Below are 23,628 nucleotides of genomic sequence, written 5' to 3' on the forward strand. Positions count from 1 at the left end.
TTCACCTAAGTCTTTATTTATTTGGCTCTAGGAAGAATTTGCATGAAAATGAGCCTGTATGGCAGGTACAGAATGTACTGTAACAGCACCAGAGAGGTACAGCCTCTCTCCTCTACAGAGCCTCAATGTAAATACATACATGTGACTGTAGCAATAAAACCAGATAGTCCAGGAAAAAATGAGCCCTTTAAGAAAAAAAATCGTTTTAGAGTAGCTTTTTAAATTGACTGTTACTTTTCATATACTTAAATTCAAATAATGGATACATTCAGAGGCCCAATGTTGGCATAGAATAAAATCATCTTCATTTATTTTTTTCTGCATCTTAGAATTAGAAGGCATAAAATTAAATATGTTGAATGTAATAAATTCATCCATACAAGTGCAAGTCTCCAGCTATAATGCAATTTACGGCAGATGTATTATTTTAAAAATGTACCAGTAAATCAAAAAAGAGGGAGTATGTCCATTTAAACTTTTATTGAAGTGTATGTAGGAGGTCTTCAGAAATCAAATATGAGCATGAAGTTATGGCCAAACATAAAATCTATCAAATTCAGTGAAAAGTTGCTGACTTTAAATAGTAGTTGTAAGAATGACCAATATATATTCTTTGTTAACAACCCCTCACTCTACAGTAAAAAAAAAAAAAAAAAAAATTAAAATAAACATTCAGTAAACATTCTTTCCTAAGGTAGTTTCCCTTATATATCAGTGATTTATCCATTTTTTTGTATACACAAATTTGTTGAACATACCAATCAGTGGTTTTCACAATTGAAAAATAAAAGCACAAAAACGTTTACACTCTTGTACAGGTAAATAAAAGATCACCTTGAATTAAACTGGATCTCGTTAAGGGCATAGTATAGTTTCAGCTTCATTACCTATTACATAATTAGTTTCTTACATACAAATATTGACATATTTGGCTTGTGCTTTGAAGCCTTTGTTTTTATTAAGTCCACATCAATGCAGTTCATAATTGGAAGTCACTCGGGAGGTCTTTACTGTTGCCAGGTTTGACCTGATCATATGATAGAGTCTCCTCAGCACCTGCGGTGGCCCTGCACACTTCTGAGGCATCATCGGCATTGGGGTCCAAGCCTTCAGGGCAAGGAAGTTTTAGCAGCTCTTCTCGGAGCTGAGCAGTATGCCGCTATATGGGAGAAAATTATTAATGTTAGAACTGTAAACTTCAAGGATTCTAGCATATCACTGAGGGAGGAACTGGCTTTTAACAAAATCCAAAGCATTCGAACTCCAAGTATTTACTGAGCATATCTTTGATCTAGTCATTATTATAGGCACTTAACCCACCAAGCATGCCACTGGGTCCCGCAGACCCATGCCTTACTTTACTACTGTAAATTTGTACTTCAGCTAATAGTAGCCAGCTGTGTCTCTCAGTACCTTACCCTGAGGGACACAGGAAGCGATCTATGTGTTTACGCTCTTGCTATGATGAACGGCAAGGTGTGTGCATATGTGCAAAAGTGATAAAATGGGATTTTTACCCATATTATGCTCTAACTGGTTTTGTGTATGTTTACCCAAGCATCACAGAGGGTCCAATAGACTCACATCACTTCAGGATTTGTTAAGAAAAAGTTTTCTTTTGATTTTTCTGGTAGAAGTAGCTCAATTCAGTACAATGGGACATGAAAAACCAGATTTGCAAGTTTTGGAGGAAGTCAAAAGTGAATCATCAGATTATGCATGCATAAATGATGAAGATGATCCATTATAGTAAAATACATGTTTTCATAACAGAAGAGTGGTATGGGTGTATGATGATGATGATAATGACTTTGACATTGGCCATGTGAGCTAAAATTCCTGTGACAGTGAAATGGAGCAAGAATCAACTGATCAGACACAGGGAATGCAGACCTCCTTTATCTAATGGAATGACCCAATGTTAGAACTAGATCCGAAAACATAGTGAAGGTTGGCAGGGATGAAATGTATTGGACAGAAAGCAGCACTGCTGTTCAATGCTGGAAACTATAACAGACGAAATGCTACAAGATGCTGTGAAATACACGAATGCTGAAATGCAAGTAAACATTCTGTATGCACCAATAGCCATATTCAAAAATATATTTATTGGGCCGGAGATTTAGCTCAGTGGTTCCAGCACCTGCCTTACAAGCGCAAGGTCTCAAGTTTGATCCCCAGTATCCCCCCCACAATGTATTTATTACAACACTTCACTATCTGAACTGAAAGCATTTACAGAACTGTTGTACTTAGCAGCGATTTCTCATGGTAATTGCAGGAATGTAAAATACTTATATACTCAGCCTTCAGGTCCTTATTTATGTAGTAATAAATCAAATGATGTTGTGAACAGACTTGTTGCTCCCATCTCCTAAACTAATCAGAATGTGTCATCTGACAATTGGTTTACCAGTTTCCAATCAATGTCACATTTACTAACAGAGCACAAGTTGACCAGTGTAGGAATTGTTCTCAGGAACAAAGCAGAAATTCCAAATGAAATGTTACAATTTCAAAACGGAGAACTGTGTAGTACAATCTTTGGCTTTCAGAAAGATTTACATTGGCCTCATATATGGCGAAGAAAAACAAACTAGTACTGCTGATGTCAACATTGCACCATGATGGATATACTGATAGGGAAACCTCAACAAAACAGAAACCTGAGGTGGAAACTTTCTACAACAAAACCAAAGGTGGAGTAAATGTTGTTGATGAGTTATGCAGGAACTATAATGTCTCTCGAAATAAAGCATTGGCCAATGGTTGTGTTTTACACAATTCTAAACATCTATGGCATAGTTTGTTAGTTTACAAAGGAAATAGCTAAGTGCAAAATATCACAGAGAAATTTTCTTAGGGAATTTGTAAGAGATCATTTACAGCAAGGAAAAACAAAATGTTTTGCCCAGAGAACTACACAAAAAAATTGTGGAGCACACTGGTGAGCTGACAGGTGAATAAGCAGGCATAGAGCAACATCACAAAAACCTACTATGGCAACAGGAAAACCAAAAAGATGTCAACTGTGCCCTATAAGAAAGAACAAGAAAACAAAACATATGTGCTATCACTGTAAGGCATACTTGTGTATGGAACATGCAGCAGTCACGTGAGAAGACTGCCTCGGGTGTGACAATTAAAGCAAAGATTATTTCTGTGGTAGACTTTTGTTTGTGTTTACACCGTATTTCACATAGGTTTTTATTTCTTTTTTTTCCTCACCTTGTGCTTGTGAGGCAGGTGTGATGCCACTGAACTAAATCCCTGGTCCCAGGTTTTTATTTCTGATATATTATCTTTTAGGTTCTGTAAGCAAGTAAACAGCTGATGTGAAAAATGTTGATGTCTATTCTAAGCACTCAGGACATATTTGCTATTTTACTGATATCTTATTTCCCTGCTAAGTGCAAGGAAGCTCCTGACAAAACAGGAAGATAAGAGCGGTGACAACACTGTCACATAGGAAAGGAAAGCTAAGCACATGTGCTGTCAGTGTGAGATGAATGCATGGATCATGCACTTGTCATGTGTGACGAATGCCTTGGGTGTGACAATTGAAGCAAAGCTTATTTTTGGGTGGGTGGGTGGGTACTAGGGATCAAACTTGGGACCTTGCGCTTGAGAGGCAGGTGGGGGCACCACTGAGCTAAATTCCCAGACCTGCAAAGCTCATTTTTGTTGTAAAGTTCTATTGATATTTTCACTGTAGTTCACATAGGAATTTATTTCTGATGTTATTTTTTGGGTTTTATAAGCAAGTGCACAGCTGATATGAAAATGTTGATGTCTACTGTAAATGCACAATACATATTAAGAATTTAATACTTTAGTTCATTATTTTATGTTCCTGTTAACTACACACTGTATAATATAATAAACTCCTGACAAAACAGCAAGACGAGTGAGACGTCAAGTATGTTCTACGAAACAGCCAGGAAAGCAAAATACATGTGCTGTCAGTGTAAAGGATATGTGTGTATGGAACATGCTACTGTGGTGTATACAGATTGCCTTAGGTGTGATAACTTAAGGAAAGTTTATTTTTTTGGTAAAGTGCTATTGGTATCTTCATTGTAGTTCATATAAGAGTTTGTGCTGTTCTTTTTTAGACTTTGTACATCAAAAAACAGTCAATGGGGCCGAGGATTTAGCTCAGTGGTTCCACCGCCTGCCTTGCAAGCACAAGGACCCAAGTTCAATCCCTGGTACCAGAAAAACAAAAAAGTCAACATTGAAAATTTTGATTCTTTTTCATAAGTATTCAATAAGGATTAAAAAATTCAATACTTTCTTTCTGTGATTATTTAATATAATCAAACTCATTTAATATAATAAAACTCATAAAATTTAAAAATCAATAAAAATATTCCAAAGAATAAATGGGTCTAGACCCATGTTTACATGCCTTTATGGCAAAATTAGTGTTGTGCTCCATGGGTTAATACAGCAGGCAGTAAACAAAACTGGCAAGAATCCCTGAACTCAAAATCACTGATGTGGATGGTAATATGCCCACAGAGCCTACTGATGCCCTGACCCTTGTCACATAAGCAGCATTACTGATGGCATGCAGGACAGCACTAATTTCACACATGCAGTGTCTTAAATTAAAATCAGAAACCTCTTAACTCATCATAACACTACCTCTGGCTAAATATTTTTGAAAGACAAATCTATAAAATAAACTCAGGCCAAGGATGCAATTCAGTGGTAGAGCACTTGCCTAGCATGTACAAGGCCCTGGGTTAGATCCCTAGTATCAATGAAATAAAATAAAACAAAAACCAAATAAACAAAACATTTTGCTATTTTAGTGAAACAAGTACTTACCAAGTAGTAGGCCCTATGAAAAATGTTTGCAAAATGTTTGCAAAATGTTTCAGATTCTCTCATGTAGTGGTAAGTTTTATTATTAGAATTTTTAAAAAACTGAACAAATAAAAAAGAATATTTAGAGAGTAAATAACTTTGCGTTGCTCCATGCTACATTACAGAAGGGTGTAAGATGCTCAGAGAATGGTCACTTTTCTGCAAATGTAAAGTTTTTGCTTAAAATTTCTAAACAAAGAGAAATAACCTTAAATATCACACCAAGGGCTTTGAAAATCAGTTGCCATCAATAGCTGGCTTGATAAACTGACCAATATTTTCAGAACAGTTTTTATTTGTGAGATGCTGACAACATAAAGAAAATGAGCACAACAAGGAAGATGTTACTCGTGAGCTTGGAGCCTAAATTCCAGTTGAAGGTATGACACAGACAGTTAAGACAACCACACACTTGCAGCCATCTATAAAGGTTCAAAGCGTATTTCACATGCTGGTAACTCAAAATTTCTCAATCCCTGATTTCCCTTTCATTACAGTAAAAACACTGAATAAGAGAAAAAAGCATCTTGCAGTCGTGAGGACCCAACTCAGAGGGGGACACTCCGACTTCATTGTGGGCTCAGGGTGAACAGCTGCACCCTTGTTCCTTGAGTCGTGCCCTCCAGCAAAGGCGTCACTAAAATGACAGTATCTGTACTGACTGAGATGAAGATGTCCAGGTCAGGGTAACACAGGACCTAGCAGTGAGCAGCTGTTCTCGATGTAAGAGTTATAAATAATATTTGAAGATGTTTAAAACAAGGGTTTAAAATTAATATGAAAAGCTACAAAAACTGATCTGAGGAAAGATTAAGTTCTAGTTTCAGATCTTCAATGAGGTAATGACAAGGAATTTAAATAAAAATGTCAGAAATACAATTCAGGAAAAGCTAAGACCAAATGGCTTAAAGAGTTACTTTTCAAGAGTAAATGGAAGCTGAGCATGGTGGCACATGCCTGAAATCCTAGCACTTGGGAGGCTGAGGCAGGAGGATCACTAAGGCTAGCCTGGGATACTGGGTAAGTTCAAGGCCAGCCTGAATTACACAGTGAGAACTCTGTCTCCAAAAATAAAAAGGTAAATGAGATGATAATCTCATGGTCTAACAGTCAAGGTAGGCCAAGTAAAGAAATAAAAGGCAAGAAGCATTAATTGCTCCCATTGACAGTGAATAGAAGTGAGACTGTTAAGTAATATACAGGCCAAACAGAACCACCTAGGTGGGCGTCACTGCTCTTGTTTTTCTTTTTTTTTTGGTACTGGGGATTGAACTTGGCTCCTTGCACTTGTGCAGCAGGTGGTGACACCACTGAGCTAAATCCCCAGGCCGCTCTTCTCTTTCTTAAAATAAATAAATAAATGTCTTTTAAATGGAAAATTTCAAACACATATGAAAGTGGGCAGAACAGTACAATAAACTCTCATGTATCCATCACCTTGCTTCAACAATCATCAACTAAGGGCCAGGTTTTTTTGTTTTTGTTTCTTTGGTACCAGGGATCAAACTCGGGACCTTCCACTTGTGAGGCGGGTGGCCTTGAACTCAGGGTGATCCTCCTGCCTCAGCCTCCCAAGTGCTGGGATTACAGGCGTGCACCACCACCTCAACTTCCTCTTTGCATTTTATTTTGAAGCAAATCCAAGACATCAAATAGTTCATCATTCATAAAAAATTTCTGTATATAAGTCTAAAAAGATAGAAATCACATCAAAAATCATATCTAAAATCATAGCTGGGCACAGTGGCACATGCCTGAAATCTCAGCACTCGGGAGCCTGAGGCAGGAGGATTGCTTTGAGTCTGAGGCCAGCCTGGACTACACAGTGACACCTTGTCTAAAAAAAGAAAATAGTAGCCGGGGATTTAGCTCAGTGGTGCCGCCACCTGCCTTGCAATCGCAAGGTCCCAAGTTCGATCTGCAGTACCAACAAAAAAAAGATGGAAAAAACTGAAGGTAGCATGAGAAACAATAACTGGTAGAAGCCAGGTGTGGTGGCACATGTCTGTAATGCCAATACTCCAGAGGCTGAGACAAGAGCACTGCTGTGACTCAGAGGCCTGCCTGGGCTACACAGTGAATTCACAGACAGCCTGAACTATAGAGCAAGACTCTGTCTTAAAAACAAAAGCAAAAACTAGTAGAGGATGAAAGACCCAGAAGCGAGTAAAAACAGCTATTTGGAGTCAAGAAGAAAAGGGCGGTTACTAAAAAGAATGATTTCCATGTATGGGGAAAAACAATTTCTAAAAATATCACATTTGACACTTCTATTCTGTAAATGCTCAAGTACAAAACAACTGCTCACAGGGCAAGGTGGTACAACACCTGTAATCCTGGCACTCAGGAGGCTGAGGCAGGAGGATCGCTGCAAGTTCAAGGCCAGCCTCTGCTACACAGTGAGACACTGTTTCAAAAAACCAACAAAACAAAAAAAGGAAAAAACAGTTGTTTGGCTCCTCTAAGGTATGTGCTATCCTGACCTTTTTACATCACTCCCTACAAGACTGTGTTGGCTCAGTCTCTGTACCATTTTAAATTTTAGGAGCTATCAATCCACTGACAAAAGAGTATATCTTTTCTACAGACTTTTGGGTAGCAATTTTGTGTTCCAAACTTAAATAGATTTTGTTTCATTTCCTCCCTCCCTTTACCACCTGGTGGGCATGGCTTGGTCAATGAGTTTAAAATTTCTTTCAAAGCCACCACAGGACGCATGTTAGGCAAGGGTTACGGTTTGGATGTAAAAGGCCCCCTAAAGTTCCATGTAATCAGAGATGGAGCTTCGACAAGGTGACTGCATCATGGGGGCGCCAAATTCATCAGTGGATGACTCCTCTAAAGAGTTCACAGTGGAATGGGCTGTTGAGGGGTAGGACCCAGCTGGAAGAACCAGGTGACTCGGGGAGCGAGCCTTTGAAAAGTACACCCTGCCTCCAGCCCCCATCTCTCTGCTTCTTTCCTGACTCCACTGCTTCCAGACACCAAGAAGAGAGCAGCTTTTTTTCTGGTGCTCCCTTCTGCCAAGTCATTTCTGCCTTGGAGCCAGGTGACCGTGGACTGACACCTCCGAAATCATGAGACCAAAGTAAAACTTTTCTCCTCTGAGTTGTGCCAGTCAGGGATTTCGTCCCAGCCTGGGAAAGGTGACTGCTAGAGCTAGCTTACTCACCTTGAGAGCTGCGGCATGGTGAGACATGGTCCTGCCCACTCGCTTATCACTGCTGTACTGCTGGATATCTGCAATCCATTCCTCACACTGGGCCATGATCTCAACTCTTTTCAAGTAAAAATGTTTGTGTATAACCTTGAAAAAAAGAATGCCTAAGTAAGTAAAGATATTTATGTCAAAGACATTCATGCAGAAATCAAAACAGAGCCCTAAACACAGCACAGTTCCTACACTTTTGATTTTATCTTCTGGTTACTTTATGGGTATGATTTTTATTTTATAAATTAATTTCCTTGTAGCTTATATTTGTGATTTTTTATAAATGTTATCTTTGAACTTAATATATAAGTAGTAAAAGTTTATTTCTGACAAATCTGAATTAGTAAGTAGGCATCGGCCTGGAAGTATAATTCTCTATACTGGTTGAGCTCCTATACTGTCTAATGAGCTTCTCTGCCCTAAGAAAAGGTGGTGGTGGTGGTGGGGGTTTGTAATGCCCAGAAAGAAAAATCATTAGACAGAAGACCTGAGAATGAGTGTAAAACACCAATATGATCCTATTACATTTAACAGCTATTGGATTTGATGTGCAGGGGACTGAAAAATGAGTTGAGACACAGCTTGACATGGGGAACTATGATGATAACTACAGAAGCAGATGGGAGATGAATGCAGAAGAAAAAGGTACTTTCACAGAGAAGAGAATCACACTTGATTAGACAGATCAGTTAATTATTCATGGATAAGAAATGACCCCTTGTAATGCAAGGAAAGTTCTAAAGAATGGGAAGAAATATTGTTTCAAATTAGACTTCTTTAGTGTTTGTAAAAGTCTTTCTGCCATTCTGAGTCTCTTGGTTTTAATCTTGAACATCTTCATCACGGGGCTGTAATTCGTATGTCTCACTACTGGGCAGTTTCACCACTCGTGGTACATGCATGACTGTTCCATATGGCCTGAGGGGCTGTTGCATGCCATTTAATGGGACAGTTCTGCATGTACCACTGGTGGGTCAAGCCAGGTAGAACATGTTAAGAAAAAAATTGCAGGGCACAGTGGAGCTTGCCTGTAATCCCAGCACCCTGGGAGGGTTAGGCAGGAGGATCCCTGTGAGTTCAAGGCTAGCTTGAACTACCAAAGCAAGACCTTATCACTAAAAAAAAAAAAAAAAAAAAAAAAAATTATGCATAAACCAACAGATTATAATTGAGTATTTCAAATACATTTTTAAATAGAATTTTAACAGACACAGAAAAATACAGAAATCATGTGTACACTGTGGCCATGCCTACACAAATATAACCTCGGCTAAGAATAAACAGAACATTGCCCACATGCCTGAAGTGCCCTTTCTGTTTTCTCTCACTGTTAATCTTCAACCAAAGGCATACGGCATCCTGACCCTAACCCGTTCATGCTGGGGGTGAAACGGAGGGCTTTGGGTATGCCTGGCAAGCAATCTATTACTGAGCTACATCTCCAACTCCTGTCCTGACTTCTTTAAGCATACTTTTGCTCATTATTGAACTTTATGTTGAGTGGAGAAAAGAAAATCAGGACTCACTTTTATCAACTAACAGAATGAGGACACAACCTATAGAATGAGAAAAAAATAGTTTGTTGGCTATTCCTCTGGCAGAGGATTAATATAAAAAATATGTAAAAAATTCAAAAACTTTTTAAACACTCCTCCCTGCCTAATAAAAGACCTAAATCAAAAAAAGAGGCCACTGAAATGAATAAAAACTTCTCAGAAAAAGCACAAATGGCCAAGACATACAGGAAAAAAAGCTCATCATCTCTGGCCATTAAAGGAATGCAAATTAAAACCACACTAAGAGTCCATCTTACTCCAGAAAGAATGGCTATCGTCAAGAAATAAAATAATAAATGCAGAGGAGGCTGCAGGAAAAAACACTTCTACATTGTTGGTGGGAATGTAAATTCATATAAACACTATGGAAATCAGTCTGGAGATTCCTCAAAAAAAAAATTAGAATGTTGGGTGTAGTGGCACATGCCTGTAATTCCAGTGTTTGGGAGGCTGAGGTAGGAGGATCCCAGCTGAGTTCAAGGCCAGTCTGAGCTAAATAATGAAACCTTGTCTCAAAAAACAGCAACAACAAAAAAATCACACACATACAAACAGAACTAAAACTAGAAATTGTATTTGATCCAGCTATTCCCTTTCTAAGTATTTTTCCAAAAGAGTTAAGCTCATTATATTGCACTGATACATGTGCCCCCATATTTTTAAGCAGCACAATTCCTAACAGCTAAATCTTGGAAGTGGTCCATATGTCCATGAACAGATGAATGGATAAAGAATATTTATATACAATGGATTACTACTCTGCCATCAAGAAAAATAAAATTGAGGCATCTATGAGAAAATGGATGTATCTTAAGACTTTAATGTAAAGTAAAACATGCATAGTTTCTTTTATAGGAGAAACCCAAAATATAAATAAAGAGCAAAATAAAAGATAGTAAAGAAGTAGGGAGATAGATCCTTCACATATGAAAAAAGAATTATGAAATGAAGATGGGGAGGGGTTAGAAAATTAAGATGTGTCATGCGTATGCACCAACTCCTGTAAGGAATCACTGTGTATAAGAAACATGGAAGCTGGCCATGGAACACATGCCTGTAATCCTAGCCCTATGTAGGTTGAGGCAGGAGGGCTGCTCTAAGTTTGAGGCCAGCCTGCACTACACAATGAGGTCAAAGTCAACCTGAATTAGATAGTGAGTGAGACCTTGTCTCATAAAACCAAACCAACCAAAACCAAACCAAAAGTAAAGAAAAAGACATGTAAAGCTTCAAGAACATAAATACTCAAAATTAAATAAAAATATTCATTTTATGAACTGTTAAATTTGCGATGACTGTTACTCATACTAGCAGAGTTGTCAAAGTATTCATATTTGAGTCTTAAGGCAAGTGAAGAATTAATTTATGACTTAAACAGAAGAAATGTTAAGTTTTTGGGGGGTTTTTTGGTACCGGGGATTGAACTTGGGTCCTTGCACTTGTGGGGCAGGCGGCAGAACCACTGAGCTAAATCCCCGGCCCAAGAAACCTAAGTTTTTCAAGGGAAGAAACTTAGTTTCATTTATCCTTGAATGTTAAGTATTAAAAAATAAAGAATAAAATTGCCCAAAAATATAATTAGACGCCTTGTCTTTTAGAATATACATGGTGTTGCTCCCCCCACTCCCTGCCCCATTCTGGGGATCGAACTTAGGACCTTGCTCTTGCGAGGCAGGCGTGGCACCACTGAACTAAATCCCCAGCAAGAATATACATGGTTTTAAACTTCATCTGCACTGTATTATTATTGATTTTCTTAGGATTAACTCTAAAAATTAATGCTTTGTATATCAGATACTAAATATAAAAGCAAGAATAATATTAATGAAGTATACTTGCTAATGTTTTTAATAAAGCATTTCATTAATTTTATTGAACATACTTCTTTAAAGCAGGGTGAAGGGTTTCGGATTTGTTCTAGCATGGCCCATTTAACCGTTGCTTGCCGAATGTTTCCATCATATTCTCTAGAACTCTGGGTACCACTGGGAGTGCCTCTGGACCGTTCATATCCTGGTTCATTAAAGTAAGGTTCAGCTACTAATATAAGGGACTGGACAGAAACCAACACCTGGAAAATAAAGGATATAAAGAATTATATTGGGACATTTGTACTTCAAGTAAATTGCTATCTTACTTTATCCACAAAGAGTCTCTCTTAGTATGGGTCTCCACGTACCTCTGTCACCACGAAATTAATTTTCATGACTATGACTTTGAAATATTTTATTATTAAAGCAAAATTAAGCCAGGTACAATAAAGCCATATACATATTTATATATCTCTATGTTTTACATTCCTCAATGCTTGAACAATAGATATGAGGATCCTATTTTTTGGAAATGCTAAAAAAAATATATTAACATCTATGCCCTCCCCTCTCTGACACCCTCCACCTCCACCCTTCTGAAGACAGAATCTGACTGTATTGGTCTGGCTGGTCTCAAATGCGTGAGCTCAATTTTCCTGCCTCAATCCTCTAACTAGCAGGGACTACAGGCACCTCCTACTGCACCCAACTCCCACACCAATTATAAACACTGCCAAACTGTCCTTACTTTTGAAGACCATAATACTAGCCATGAGCTTTTAACAATATTCACTCACAAGGAAAACTGCATGAGGCAATTTTAGACATGAATTCCAAGAAAAATTAACTGCCACAGTATCAGAAAAACCTTATTATTAGAAGTCACATTGGTTAAATGTTTTGCTTAAGGAAAAAAAAAAGTCATAGGGATAAGAAGGTCTTAGTGTTCTAACATCATCTCTGACCTGTGTATGTACCTGAAGGTTTGTTTCTCCAGGTGTAACACATGGAGTGAGCTCATTCTTAGATAATACAATATTCATGGCTAATAAACCTATATAAGTAACTAATGTAACATTTTTTAAGTCAGAAAAAAAACAGATACCACCTACCTTTTTCTTCAATGAAAAGGGACTAACAGCAATTACACTTTTATTAGGCATAATGATTATGCAATGTCACAGATAAACATCTTAAGAGTGAAGGTATGTATTTCCTTAGAATACTTTAATATGGGTACTCTGAACCTGAAATTTCTGACTTAAAAGTAGGTATGATTAATAAGATGTAAAATAGAAGCAAGGGTCAATTACAAGAAAAAAAGATGTAATCAGTTTAATTGTCAGACAAAGAGTTCTTAGGTTTGAAGCTTCCTGAAACTGAATGTATCACTGAAGGAAAGTGGTTTGCTTTTGGCTATATACTATTATATATACACAACTGAATTCTCTCTTGCTCTTGTTTTTTTTGAGACAGGGGCTAACTATATAGTCCAGGCTGGCCTCCAATTTGAAGTAATCCTTCTGCTTCAGCCTCCCAAGTGCTGATTTAGAGGCATACACTACCATGCCTGCTATCAATTCTGACACTTCTGAAACAGCCTTTCAAGGTACAGTTTCTTTTTGCCCCAGGCCTTTCAAATAATCTTTTCCTATATAATTCTCATTTTTCTATAAAAGGAAAAAATTAAATGGATCTCATAAATCTATTAAAAAACTTATTTAATTCATCTTCTTGGACACAATATAGTTTTTTATCTTAAATAGTTGTAGATTCAAATAATAGGTTAAAAACTACTTGAGATTCATAGCCTATTTGGTTTAAAACATCCAAGTCCACTAAAGGAACATGAAGAATGGATGTGTACCAGAAAAATAATTACATTTGAGAAAGTATGAAGTTTTCGTTCAATAACACAAAAAAGATTTATTAGCAGAGATTAATAAATATCTCCCTGAATTAAGTTCAAAGAATAGTTTATGAAATAGGTTATCTTATTACTGTGTGACACGTCAGCAAATTTATTTAACCTTTTCGGAAGCAAAAACATGCATTTATTCTCCTATCTTTGTTAGTACCTAATATAAAATACAAATGTAGAAAAATAATCTTTTGGAATAGGTCAATTTTAGTAGGCTTACCTGGGGATAATTTATAGTTATTTTTCTTAAACACTTACTATAAATGTGGGTTTAAAATACTATGGCTGGGTGTGGTGGTGCAGCATTTTAGGAGGCTAAATAAAGCAGAAGATTTCAAATTCAAGCCCAGCCTGGGGAATTTAGCAACACTGTCTCAAAATAGAAACAAAAATAAATGGCTAGAGAGCATGGCTGCACCATACCTCGCCCACTTGCATTCATGCTGAAACAGGGAAAAGGAAACATCCCGCCTCAGGTGAGAAATAATATGTAAGCGAGACTGGGCTGAGACAAAAAGGGGAGCCACCAGCTAGCCGAGAAGTCCTGCTACCCTCACCATAGGGTCATCTGGGCCCTACAGACAGGCAGTCTCCCCGGTGTCAGATGCACCAGTTCACCTTCCCTTCCATCCCTCTGAGGGATACACAGTGGCTTTGGTGTACAGCTAAAAGCCCTGTACCAAGAGTCAGTGGTGGTAGGTTCAAATCCCAGCTCTGCCAACTACAAACTTTGAAATCTTGAGAGAAGGTGAGCCGGCCCCAGTACCAGAAGGAAGCTCCCCCGCTGCCATCCCAAGCTCCTAGGGCAGAGAAGGTGAGCCGCACCGGTGTCAGAAGCACCCCCCCACCCCCCACCCCCGTGGAAATGAGAAGACATGTAAACAAGCCTCAAAAACAGACTTCCAGATCACCTACAGCAACCCCAAAGGGAAACGAGATGGAACAGTCTGATACTCAACCACCTGGACTCTCTGAACTGGCAACAAAAGAGGATCTGGGAAAAATGAAATCAGAAATAATTACTCAGATAACAACAAAGATTTTGCTCATGGTGCAAGACATGATTAATAAATCTGGAGAGGACACAGATAAAAAAATACAGGATCTGAGGAACATGATGGAATCCCAACATAGGAAACAAATGAAATCCATAAAACAGATGCAAACAGATTTCCAGGAGATTAAAAATAAATGGCTAGAAATGTAGATTAAAGTGAAGGCCCCGGGGTTTAATCCTTAGTACCACAAGAAAAACAATCAACCAACTAAATAAACAGAAACTATGTAGCAACAATAACTGCTTCTACTTCCTAAATGAATAGGCAACAAAGTGACAAAGTGGATAAGCTTACTTGTCCATGTCTGCTAGGTTTCTAAACTGTTAAGACCCAGTCTAAGTAAAAATGGGATGTTAGGCAACATACTTCATTGTATGTGCTTCACGTGATTTATAGAAATTAAAAAACTAAGGTTGCTGGGTATGGTGGCACATGCCTGTAATCCCAGTATTCTGGAGGCTGAGGCAGGAGGATCTCTGCAAGTTCAAGGCCAGCCTGATCTACATAGTGAATTCAAAACCAGCCTGAAATACATAACAGCCTGTCTCAAAGAAACCAACCCCCACAAAAAGAAATTTAAAAATTAAAGACTACGAAATCTGTGTGTCAAATGCTCTGTAAAATAATAACTACAAATCCCAAGTTTTATGAATTCTAAGACAGTACTTTTGAGCCTCAGGAGTCAAGTCATTAACTAGATTACAGAAAAACCAGGTATGTGAACAAACATATAGCATCAATAGTATATTAAATTCCATTCACGTGGGTTTAAGACCTACAGTGTGAGCTAGGAAAAGAGAGAAAAAGAACTAGCTGTACTGTTGTATAATAGAATATTTAAGAATTCAGGGCTCTTCAAAATTATGTATTTTTTTATGTTAAAGGGGACTGAACACAGAGCCCCATACATGCTATGGTAGGTTAGCAATCTACTACTGAGCTACCAGTCCAGCTCAACATAAGGCTTTTCCTAAAGTAATTTTGACAAAAATAGATTTCTGCCTTAGACCTAACTTCAGACGTTAACCTTCAGATGAGACTTCACTACACTAACTACTCATCTATTAATGACTTAGTATATGTTTCTTAACATTCTATGAGGGTTTTTTTTGTTTACTATATTTACTCTTCATCATTAAATTTTTTTTTCAAACATACACAGTTTTTTATTGTGTAAGGGAAACTGTCACTGGAAATTTTATTTACCTGTAAAAAGCTTGAGGTTTGAGGATTCCACTTTTCTTCTGGTCTCCCATGCCATGTATTTAAGATGCTTAAACAAACCTGAAGAAGAGAAAAAAACAAACAGAACTGAAAGGAGTGCTTAGAAACAAAGTGCCATAACTAGAAGAAAAAACAAAATGCCCTCATGTCAAAGTGTCTCAGTTTTATGTCCCCAAGCATAAATATGGGCTAGTCTGAGAATACAAATTAGCATCTTCAGATGTGATATAAAGCCTGTATGAAATTACAACTTTCTCATAATGAAAAATGAACCAGCACCCATTATATGTCTATATAAATAATATGTATTTCAATGAAAAGCAACTATTTTCCCAAAACAAAAATTTTTTTAGTGAGAAAAAGTGGTATCAGTTTATATTTCTTAAAATCTCCTAGATTTTGAAAGTGGGCTATGGCTTAAAAAGCTTTAATTTTGAATGTTCTCAAGTATATCTAAAATGTACCAATAAATGTTTAGCTAAAAAAAAAAAAAAAAAAAAAATCAATACAAAAAACAAAACAAAAACCAAACCCTAAAAACAAACAAACAAAAAACGAACTTGAAGTTTATTTTATTTTATTTTTTGGTACGGGGGATTGAACTCGGGTCCTTGCCTTTGCGGAGCAGGCAGGGGAACCACTGAGCTAAATCTCTGGCCCAGAACTTGAATTTTATATCTGCCTGTACAATCATCTTGTGCAACATTTTGCATAGGTTGAAGTATAATCAAATCTGGACTCATAGAAACATAAAGTTGGAAAATTAAGGAATCCACAGACTCTTGAAAAGGTGCTGCAAATTCCGGGGTTCCCTGGAACACACTGTGGGACACATTAGATATGCATTCACTTAGAAGACACATCACAAAACCACCTGCAAAACTTAGGGAAGTCACTTAGGGAAAAAGAGAACTGATGACATTTTATCTGTACTTACAAACTACTCTTGTAATAAAAACAAAATTGGGGCATATTACATTATGTTCTTCTGGGATATGACCTATGAACATAAAAAACATCAGATTTGTGAATTTTTAATGAAAAATTTACAACTTTATATAATGGGAAACAATTGAGAAAGTGGTATTAAAAAGCATAAAAATCCTTTTCACTACTCTTTCAACACTGTTGTGTAAAAACAACACAAAATAATTACTTCATCTGGTATGTGGTTTCATTAAAATGAAAAGACTTTCATCTGTACAACAGTATGTATTATTCAAAGTACTGATGGATATATCATCCAATTTGATCTCAAGATCATTTCTGTGGCAACCTATGTACAGATGTAGGACCTAAGGTTAAATGTTGCCAGTGTATAAACATTTAAAAAAATGTTTGGGGGTTAAAGGTGTACCTCAGTGGAAGAGCAGTTGCTTAGCATGTGCAAGGCTCTGGGTTCAATCCCCAGCACCACAAAAATATAAGTTAAGTTTACAACTGTGTGATTTACAGTACACATAGTTATAATGGCAAAAGACTATATAATTCTGGGCACTGGACTCCCCAGTACCTCACCCTTGATCTTTACTACTAAGCTTTATGGAATTAATTTAAACAAATTTTAGTACTTTACACAAACTCTATTCAGTTAATAGTGTATCTCAAGAAAAGTCAATAGTGCCATTTTCTTTTCTCAGTTTTAGAAAAACTAGGCATTGCTCTTCCAAAGAAAGCAAGGTCTGCCTCTGGTTTCCTGCAATAAACCCAGGAAAGCAATCCTACCATTTTGATATGACCTAATGATGAAGATGAAATGATAACATGGCAACTAAAGATCCAAGGCAGGTAGAACCTTTGAAACTAGGAGGGCAAAACCCATGGAAAACTTGGGGTCACTTTTGATAAAATAGACTCATTTCAAGTACTTGCTATTCTCACTATCAAAAAAGTATCTGCTTATCAAACCTATACATTTCTTCTCACACTGCAGTTCTTTCTAAACATTACATTTTAAGCATGGAACTTACCACTGAAATTCTAAACTGTCCAAAGTTATTTTGAAAAGTTATGATTGTTTCTTTAAACCTAATTTTAAAGGTTTCCTGTCAGGTGAGATGACTTTCATAATACCTCTCCTCTTTGTCAACTTTGTTTATAGCAAAGCAGCTTTATATTATATATTTATTTAGTACCGGGGATCGAACTTGGGTCCTTGCACCTGTGCAGCAGGCAGCAAAACCACTGAGCTAAATAATCCCCAGCCCAGCTTTATATTTTTAATACAAAAAATGAAAACATTTTAACATACTTCTTGGCTTTTTCCGGTACCGCTTTGCACTTGCCAGGCAGGCGCAGCACTGCTGAGCTACATCCCGACCCTCCATAAATTTTTTTTTGGTACCGGGAATCAAACTCAGGCCCTTGTGTTTGCAAGGCAGGCGGCGAAACCACTGAGCTAAATCCCTGGCCCCTCCATAAATTTTTAAAAATAGGTTCACAAGGGCCTGTGTTCACAAGTAGCTCAGTGGCACCCACACCTGCCTGGCAAGTGCAAGGTTCTGGGTTCAATCCCTGGTACCAAAAGAAAAAAAAAGATAGGCTCACAATTGTTATTTCATAAAACATAAAGGTGGTTCTAATGGCAAAAAAAGTTGTGATAGGCAAAGAAGAAATAGTTGATGGTACCATGCTTTTGTCATTTGTCAACTTTCAGGCACTTGTGAGAAGCTGACTAGATTTCGACACAGAAATTAAAAGTAACAAGCCAAGACAGACTCTGGCTATGCAGTATTGTGAGGGAGGTCAGCTCTCAAAAGTTGCCACAGAATGTGATGAGTAAATTAGTCTATTTGTAACTTGGTAATATCCTAAATGTTTAACACTGTATTGTTTTTGCTCTTTTTGGTTCGTTCACTCTTCTTCTTCAAGCTAATCTGTGCACATAAGGAAGTGAAGCATGAAGAAACCCTCTTACATAAAGATAAGAAAACATATTTGTTCAGATAATAAAGAACCTTTGGAGCCATTAGAAACGAAAGACTGGGGCCGGGGATTTAGCTCAGCGGTTTCGCCGCCTGCTGCGCAAGCGCAAGGACCCGAGTTTGATCCCCGGTACCAAAAAAAAAAAAAAAAAGAAAGAAACGAAAGACTGCAATTACGTTACCTTGCCATCATTGTAAAGGTTTGGATTGAATCTCACACTATGGCCACCAGTTGTCTCTAGGTTCACAAGAGGCGGTGAACTTGGATAATCTTGAGGAAAATACACATCAAACTCAAAGCAGCCATTTGCATAGGGGGTATCCGCTGGCCCAGTTATGAGAACCTGGTATCCATAAAAACACACAGAAGCCCATGTCATTGTTCCTAGAGGCCAGTACTTAGAACAGAAAAACAAAACATGAAATAAGAACCATCCCCTGATGGCTAATACACAGCTCTACCACAATGTGCTAAAAATGAAGTCAGAAGTTTAATTTTTGTAATATTATACAAATTAGAGGAAAATAAACACAGGACTAGGAAATGGTTTTGGATTAGAATTAAAGTGACTTGGTTTTCTTTTTTTTTTTTTTTTGGTACCAAGATTGAACTAGGGACCTTGCTCTTGCAAGCCAGGCGCCAGAACCACTGAGCTAAATTCCTAGCAAAATGATTCACTTTTTTTGTTTGTTTTTTGGTACCGGGGATCAAACTCAGGACCTTGCGCTTGCAAGACAGGCAGTGGAACCACTGAGCTAAATCCCCGGCCCAAGTGATTCAGTTTTGATGGAAATGGGTTAGTAAAAGAGATGCCTTGCTGGGTGGGGTGCTGCATGACTGTAATTCTAGAACTCAGGAGGCTGAGGCAGAGGGATGGTGAGGCAGAGGTGGGACAATCGCCATGAGTTTGAGGCCAAGCTGGGCTACATAGTGAGTGCCTGAATGACACAGTAAGATGCTGTTTCAAAAATCAAAAAACAGGGCCAGGAATTTAGCTCAGTGGTGCCACCACCTGTCTCACAAGCACAAGGTCCAGAGTTCAATCTCAGTTACAAATAAATAAATAAAACAAAACAAAAGCAAACCAAAAAAGTCAAACCAAAGCAAACCAAACCAGACAACATGCCTTACTGAAAGAAGAAAGTTTACCTGTCAAATATTTTTTAAATTACTTAATTACTTTTCTTTCCTGAGTTTTCCTTCATGACTTTCTCTATAGTATTTCAACAATTTGAGATTCTATATAGATTATTGTATCTCGAGGTATGAAGGTATTTATCTGTTTTAAATCTTCAGATAAGTTACTATATAAGAAACAGCTTTTTTATATTCTTCTCTAAAATAATGATAAATAAGTAACAGGACAAATGTTCTCATGTAATACTGCAAAAAGAACTGGAAAGAATAATAGGTATTTCTCTTAGAGTTACTAGTAGTCCAAAAGATAGCAGAAGACCTAACAATGAATGTAATAACTACTTGTAAATTTCATTTGGATCAATCAACAGATATTTATTATGCAACTTAAAAGCAACAAAGTCTTTTGACTGTAAAATAATAATTAAGATATATCATGCACAGGTACAAATTCCGTATGATGAATGTGATCATTATGTATATTTAAATTGTACCAATAAACTTTTTAAAAATAAGTCTTTTGACAGCAGGAGCTGAGTGTGGAGGCAAGTGGCCCTAGAGTCTCAACATATGACAAATCTGATTTATGTTTTTATTTTATTTTATTTTTTGGTACCGGGGATCAAACTCGGGCTCTTGTGCTTGCGCAGCAGGCGGTGAAACCACTGAGCTAAATCCCCAGCCCAAATCTGATTTATGGTATGGGGGTCTCTGCTGAGATCTTTCAGGTACAGGATACTACTTAATAGAGAAAAGCACACAAGTATGAACTTCTGTGGTCCATTTAGTGATTAAGTACTTCCTTAGCCAGTAATAATATGAAGGGTTCTATGGCTGGTAAGAAATCAAATGTGGTCAAACAGGCAATGTCTATAAGAGTTCTGAAGAAAAGAAATTACCAAAAAGGCAAAACAAGGAAACAAAAAACTTCCCAGAAGTCAATGAAGTCAAAAGTTTTAGCTATCTGAGGAAGATAAAATATTTAACTTGTGAATTAGATCATAAATGTAAAGAACTTTTTTCTCTTCAGGTGTCAAATCTTTAGGACCTGGAATTTGAGATCAGATCACCATGGTGTTAAAACATACAGGTTCATTAGACATTATTGTATTGCCATTACTGTATTCATAGACCTTGTTTGTTTTTACTCATAGACCTTTCTTGTTTTTGGTACTGGGAATCAAACTCAGGACCTTGCCCTTGCCAGGCAAGCATGGCACCATTGACCTATATCCTTGGCCCACCTTATGAATTTATACATATAAAAACTTGCAGAAAACACTAAATTTTGAAGACTATAAAATATAAGAGGACTAACTTGGACAGCTGGGAAGAAATTTTGCAACTTTTTATTAATGATCAATATTAAATCCTTTGATACCATGCTCTAAAACTAGCCATATATAAGGAAGGTGGCTCTTTTGTTTTTTTTTCTTTCTCTAAATTTTTATTTTGAATAGCAGTCTAATTGTATACCTGGAACTAACACTACAGTCTAAAGTGGTCATGAAAATTTTTATTAAGTCTTAAAAGATTCATCCTATTTCTGGTACTCTATATCAACATTTCAGTGAGAAAATTAACCAGGGAGATAGGTGCCAAAGCTCTGTTTTAACCTTCATAATGTCAAGTCGCTCCTCATCACAGCGTACAAACACACTAGAGGATGATGACAGAGGCAGTGAGGTTGAAAGGGTCACAGCTTCCTGGGCAAGGCGACGGGCTCGGGCAGCACTGTTTGCATCGTTTGCATTTTTCACCTGAGACATGTAGTGGTAATTTACTTTAAAACCCAATTTCCCATCCTCATCTTCAGAAACCATTTCAAATGTATCTAAAAAAAGAAGAAAGAAAAAACATCAGAGAACCAGAATGGAAAGCAGCCATTATAATGACACAGATCACAAATAAATCGCTAATTATCTTCCACCCAAGATGGAGAGGGAATCGCTGTGGAAGAAATGCAAAGTAGAAATGCTTACCTAACACCTGCCTGTGTGTTAACACTGCTGGATGGATGGAATAGATAATGGAAACAACGGCAAGAAATGATTTTTAATTAACAGTGTGGACACACTCATAGATTATATTACAAGCCAACAACAGACATAATATTTATGAATTAGTAAGTAGAAGAAAACCTAAAGTTCAATGAAATACTTCCAACATAAACAATATAGACAAACACATTTTAGGATCTCTTCTTGAACATATTCTTAAAGGAACACACTCTTTGCAGGTAGGACAGACTTAGTAATGATGTATAACCTCAAGAACCAGGCCATACATTAAAGGCGCTAGGACAGGGGGTGCGCTGGGCCCCGGCGGGGGAGTGGGGAGCTATGCCGCGCCAGCACGGTGAGGAATTTTGGCAGTATAATACCTTCCAGTCCTGGAGGAACCCTCTGCCCCTGACTGATCTGGCCGACACTGAAGACGTCAGTGAGGACGGCCTACTAGAACTGACACTGGAGAACAAGAGTGGTGAAGGAACTGAGGTGGACATGAAGTCCTGATGGAAGAAGCCGAAGAAGCAGGACTCAGTGAACTTGAGATGATGTGGCTAAGTGGATTTACATGTTCTTAAGGAAGTTGTTTTCCAGACTTGACCTGGTATCATTCCAAACTGAAAAATGAGGAAAGGTCATTTTGAAGATAAGTGAATCCCTACTGAATCTTCCTGTAGGGATTTGTCAGTGATACAGTACAGTTGTAGGCAAAGTATTTTATGTATGCATTTTTAAAGAAAAAAATTTTGTTTAGGTTCTAACTTTGAAGAAACTGATCTTATAAAAAGGAATTCTAGCAGTTTTAGAGTAGGTGAAAAACACTCAAGATCTCCTTTCTGCACCAAAAAGTTTATTTGTGGTACATTAAGTATCATTTCATAATAACTTGTTGATTAATAAAATACTTTGTAATACATCTTATTGACTCTTTAGTTCAACAAAGAGCTAACTTGAACATCTATGCAAACCTAAAATGTGGAGGATTTTCTCTGAAAGCTAGTATTGTTTCATAAGAGCTTTGTAAATGAAAAGTAGAATATCAATTTGAGTAGCATGTTTGAATAACTTTAGAGTATTTAATGTTTGTTAAACTCTACTATGGGCAATCTAAAATAGATAAAGATCAGAGAATTTTATCAGTGTCTGCCCTTCCCCCTTTCCAAGAGAAAAGAAATGTTATATAACCATTTTTTTTTGGTTTTGAATTACTTTGAGGGCATGGCTTTTATTGCTTATTACTTTAGACCTGTAGTTCTTCACACTGATTGCACTTTAATATCTCTACCTGGGTCCGATTCTAGAGAGATACTCAATTATTCTGAGGTGGGCCTTAGATATCCTTATTGTTTCAGGCACCATTCATTTCCTCTACTCCTTTACCAGGCAGACAGGATTGAGAACCACTAGACTAATGGTAGTTTTTCTTGTTTAAAGGAGGTAACTAACATGAGGGGAAGCAACGTCTGTTAATTAGCTTTGTTTTTATTTTGCTCCTTTGTTACAACTAAGTTACTTTGTGGCTGTTACTATTTCATTGTTAAAGTAGGTAGTTTGTGTTTGAGTTATGTCCAGTATCCTGACTATGTTAATTAACTTTTGTACTGTACCCAGGATGCTGGCTTTCTATTTGAGTAAATTGTCCCTACTTGTGTATTTGTTGTTGATCATATTAAATCCAAAATTCTGAAAAGATGGTAAATGCCAATGAGAAAAAAAAAGAACTTTTTTGTATGTACTACAAGATTTAAGTGTGGGTTAATAAGTGAACTGAAGGCAATTATTGTGGTAGACATGGTTCAAAGTCATATACTGCCACTTCCTACCCATGTGACATTGAGCAAGTTATTTTTATCTCTAAGCCTCAGATTTCTTACATGTAAAATGAGAAATAAACAGTATCT

At 37.3% G+C, this 23,628-nt stretch overlaps 1 protein-coding gene across 13 annotated transcripts in view; it reads right to left on the minus strand.

Annotated features, from left to right (window-relative positions):
* The window catches only part of Birc6 (baculoviral IAP repeat containing 6), a 243,878-nt gene continuing 220,250 nt past the window's right edge, over window positions 1-23,628 (minus strand). For all 13 annotated transcript variants that reach the window (XM_087216157.1, XM_087216155.1, XM_087216152.1 and 10 more), the window contains 6 exons: window positions 21,335-21,552; window positions 18,763-18,924; window positions 15,639-15,716; window positions 11,525-11,713; window positions 8,048-8,182; window positions 1-1,159 (listed from right to left, as the gene is read on the minus strand). In XM_087216157.1, coding sequence (XP_087072283.1) covers window positions 980-1,159; window positions 8,048-8,182; window positions 11,525-11,713; window positions 15,639-15,716; window positions 18,763-18,924; window positions 21,335-21,552 — 962 coding nt within the window. In that variant the 3' untranslated portion in view covers window positions 1-979. The remainder of the gene's footprint in view (window positions 1,160-8,047; window positions 8,183-11,524; window positions 11,714-15,638; window positions 15,717-18,762; window positions 18,925-21,334; window positions 21,553-23,628) is intronic.

The sequence above is a fragment of the Heterocephalus glaber genome, unplaced genomic scaffold (genome assembly GCF_053883595.1).
Source record: "Heterocephalus glaber isolate CG9 unplaced genomic scaffold, H.glaber_assembly_v1.0 deba00001457, whole genome shotgun sequence".
NCBI classification, from domain to species: domain Eukaryota; kingdom Metazoa; phylum Chordata; class Mammalia; order Rodentia; family Bathyergidae; genus Heterocephalus; species Heterocephalus glaber.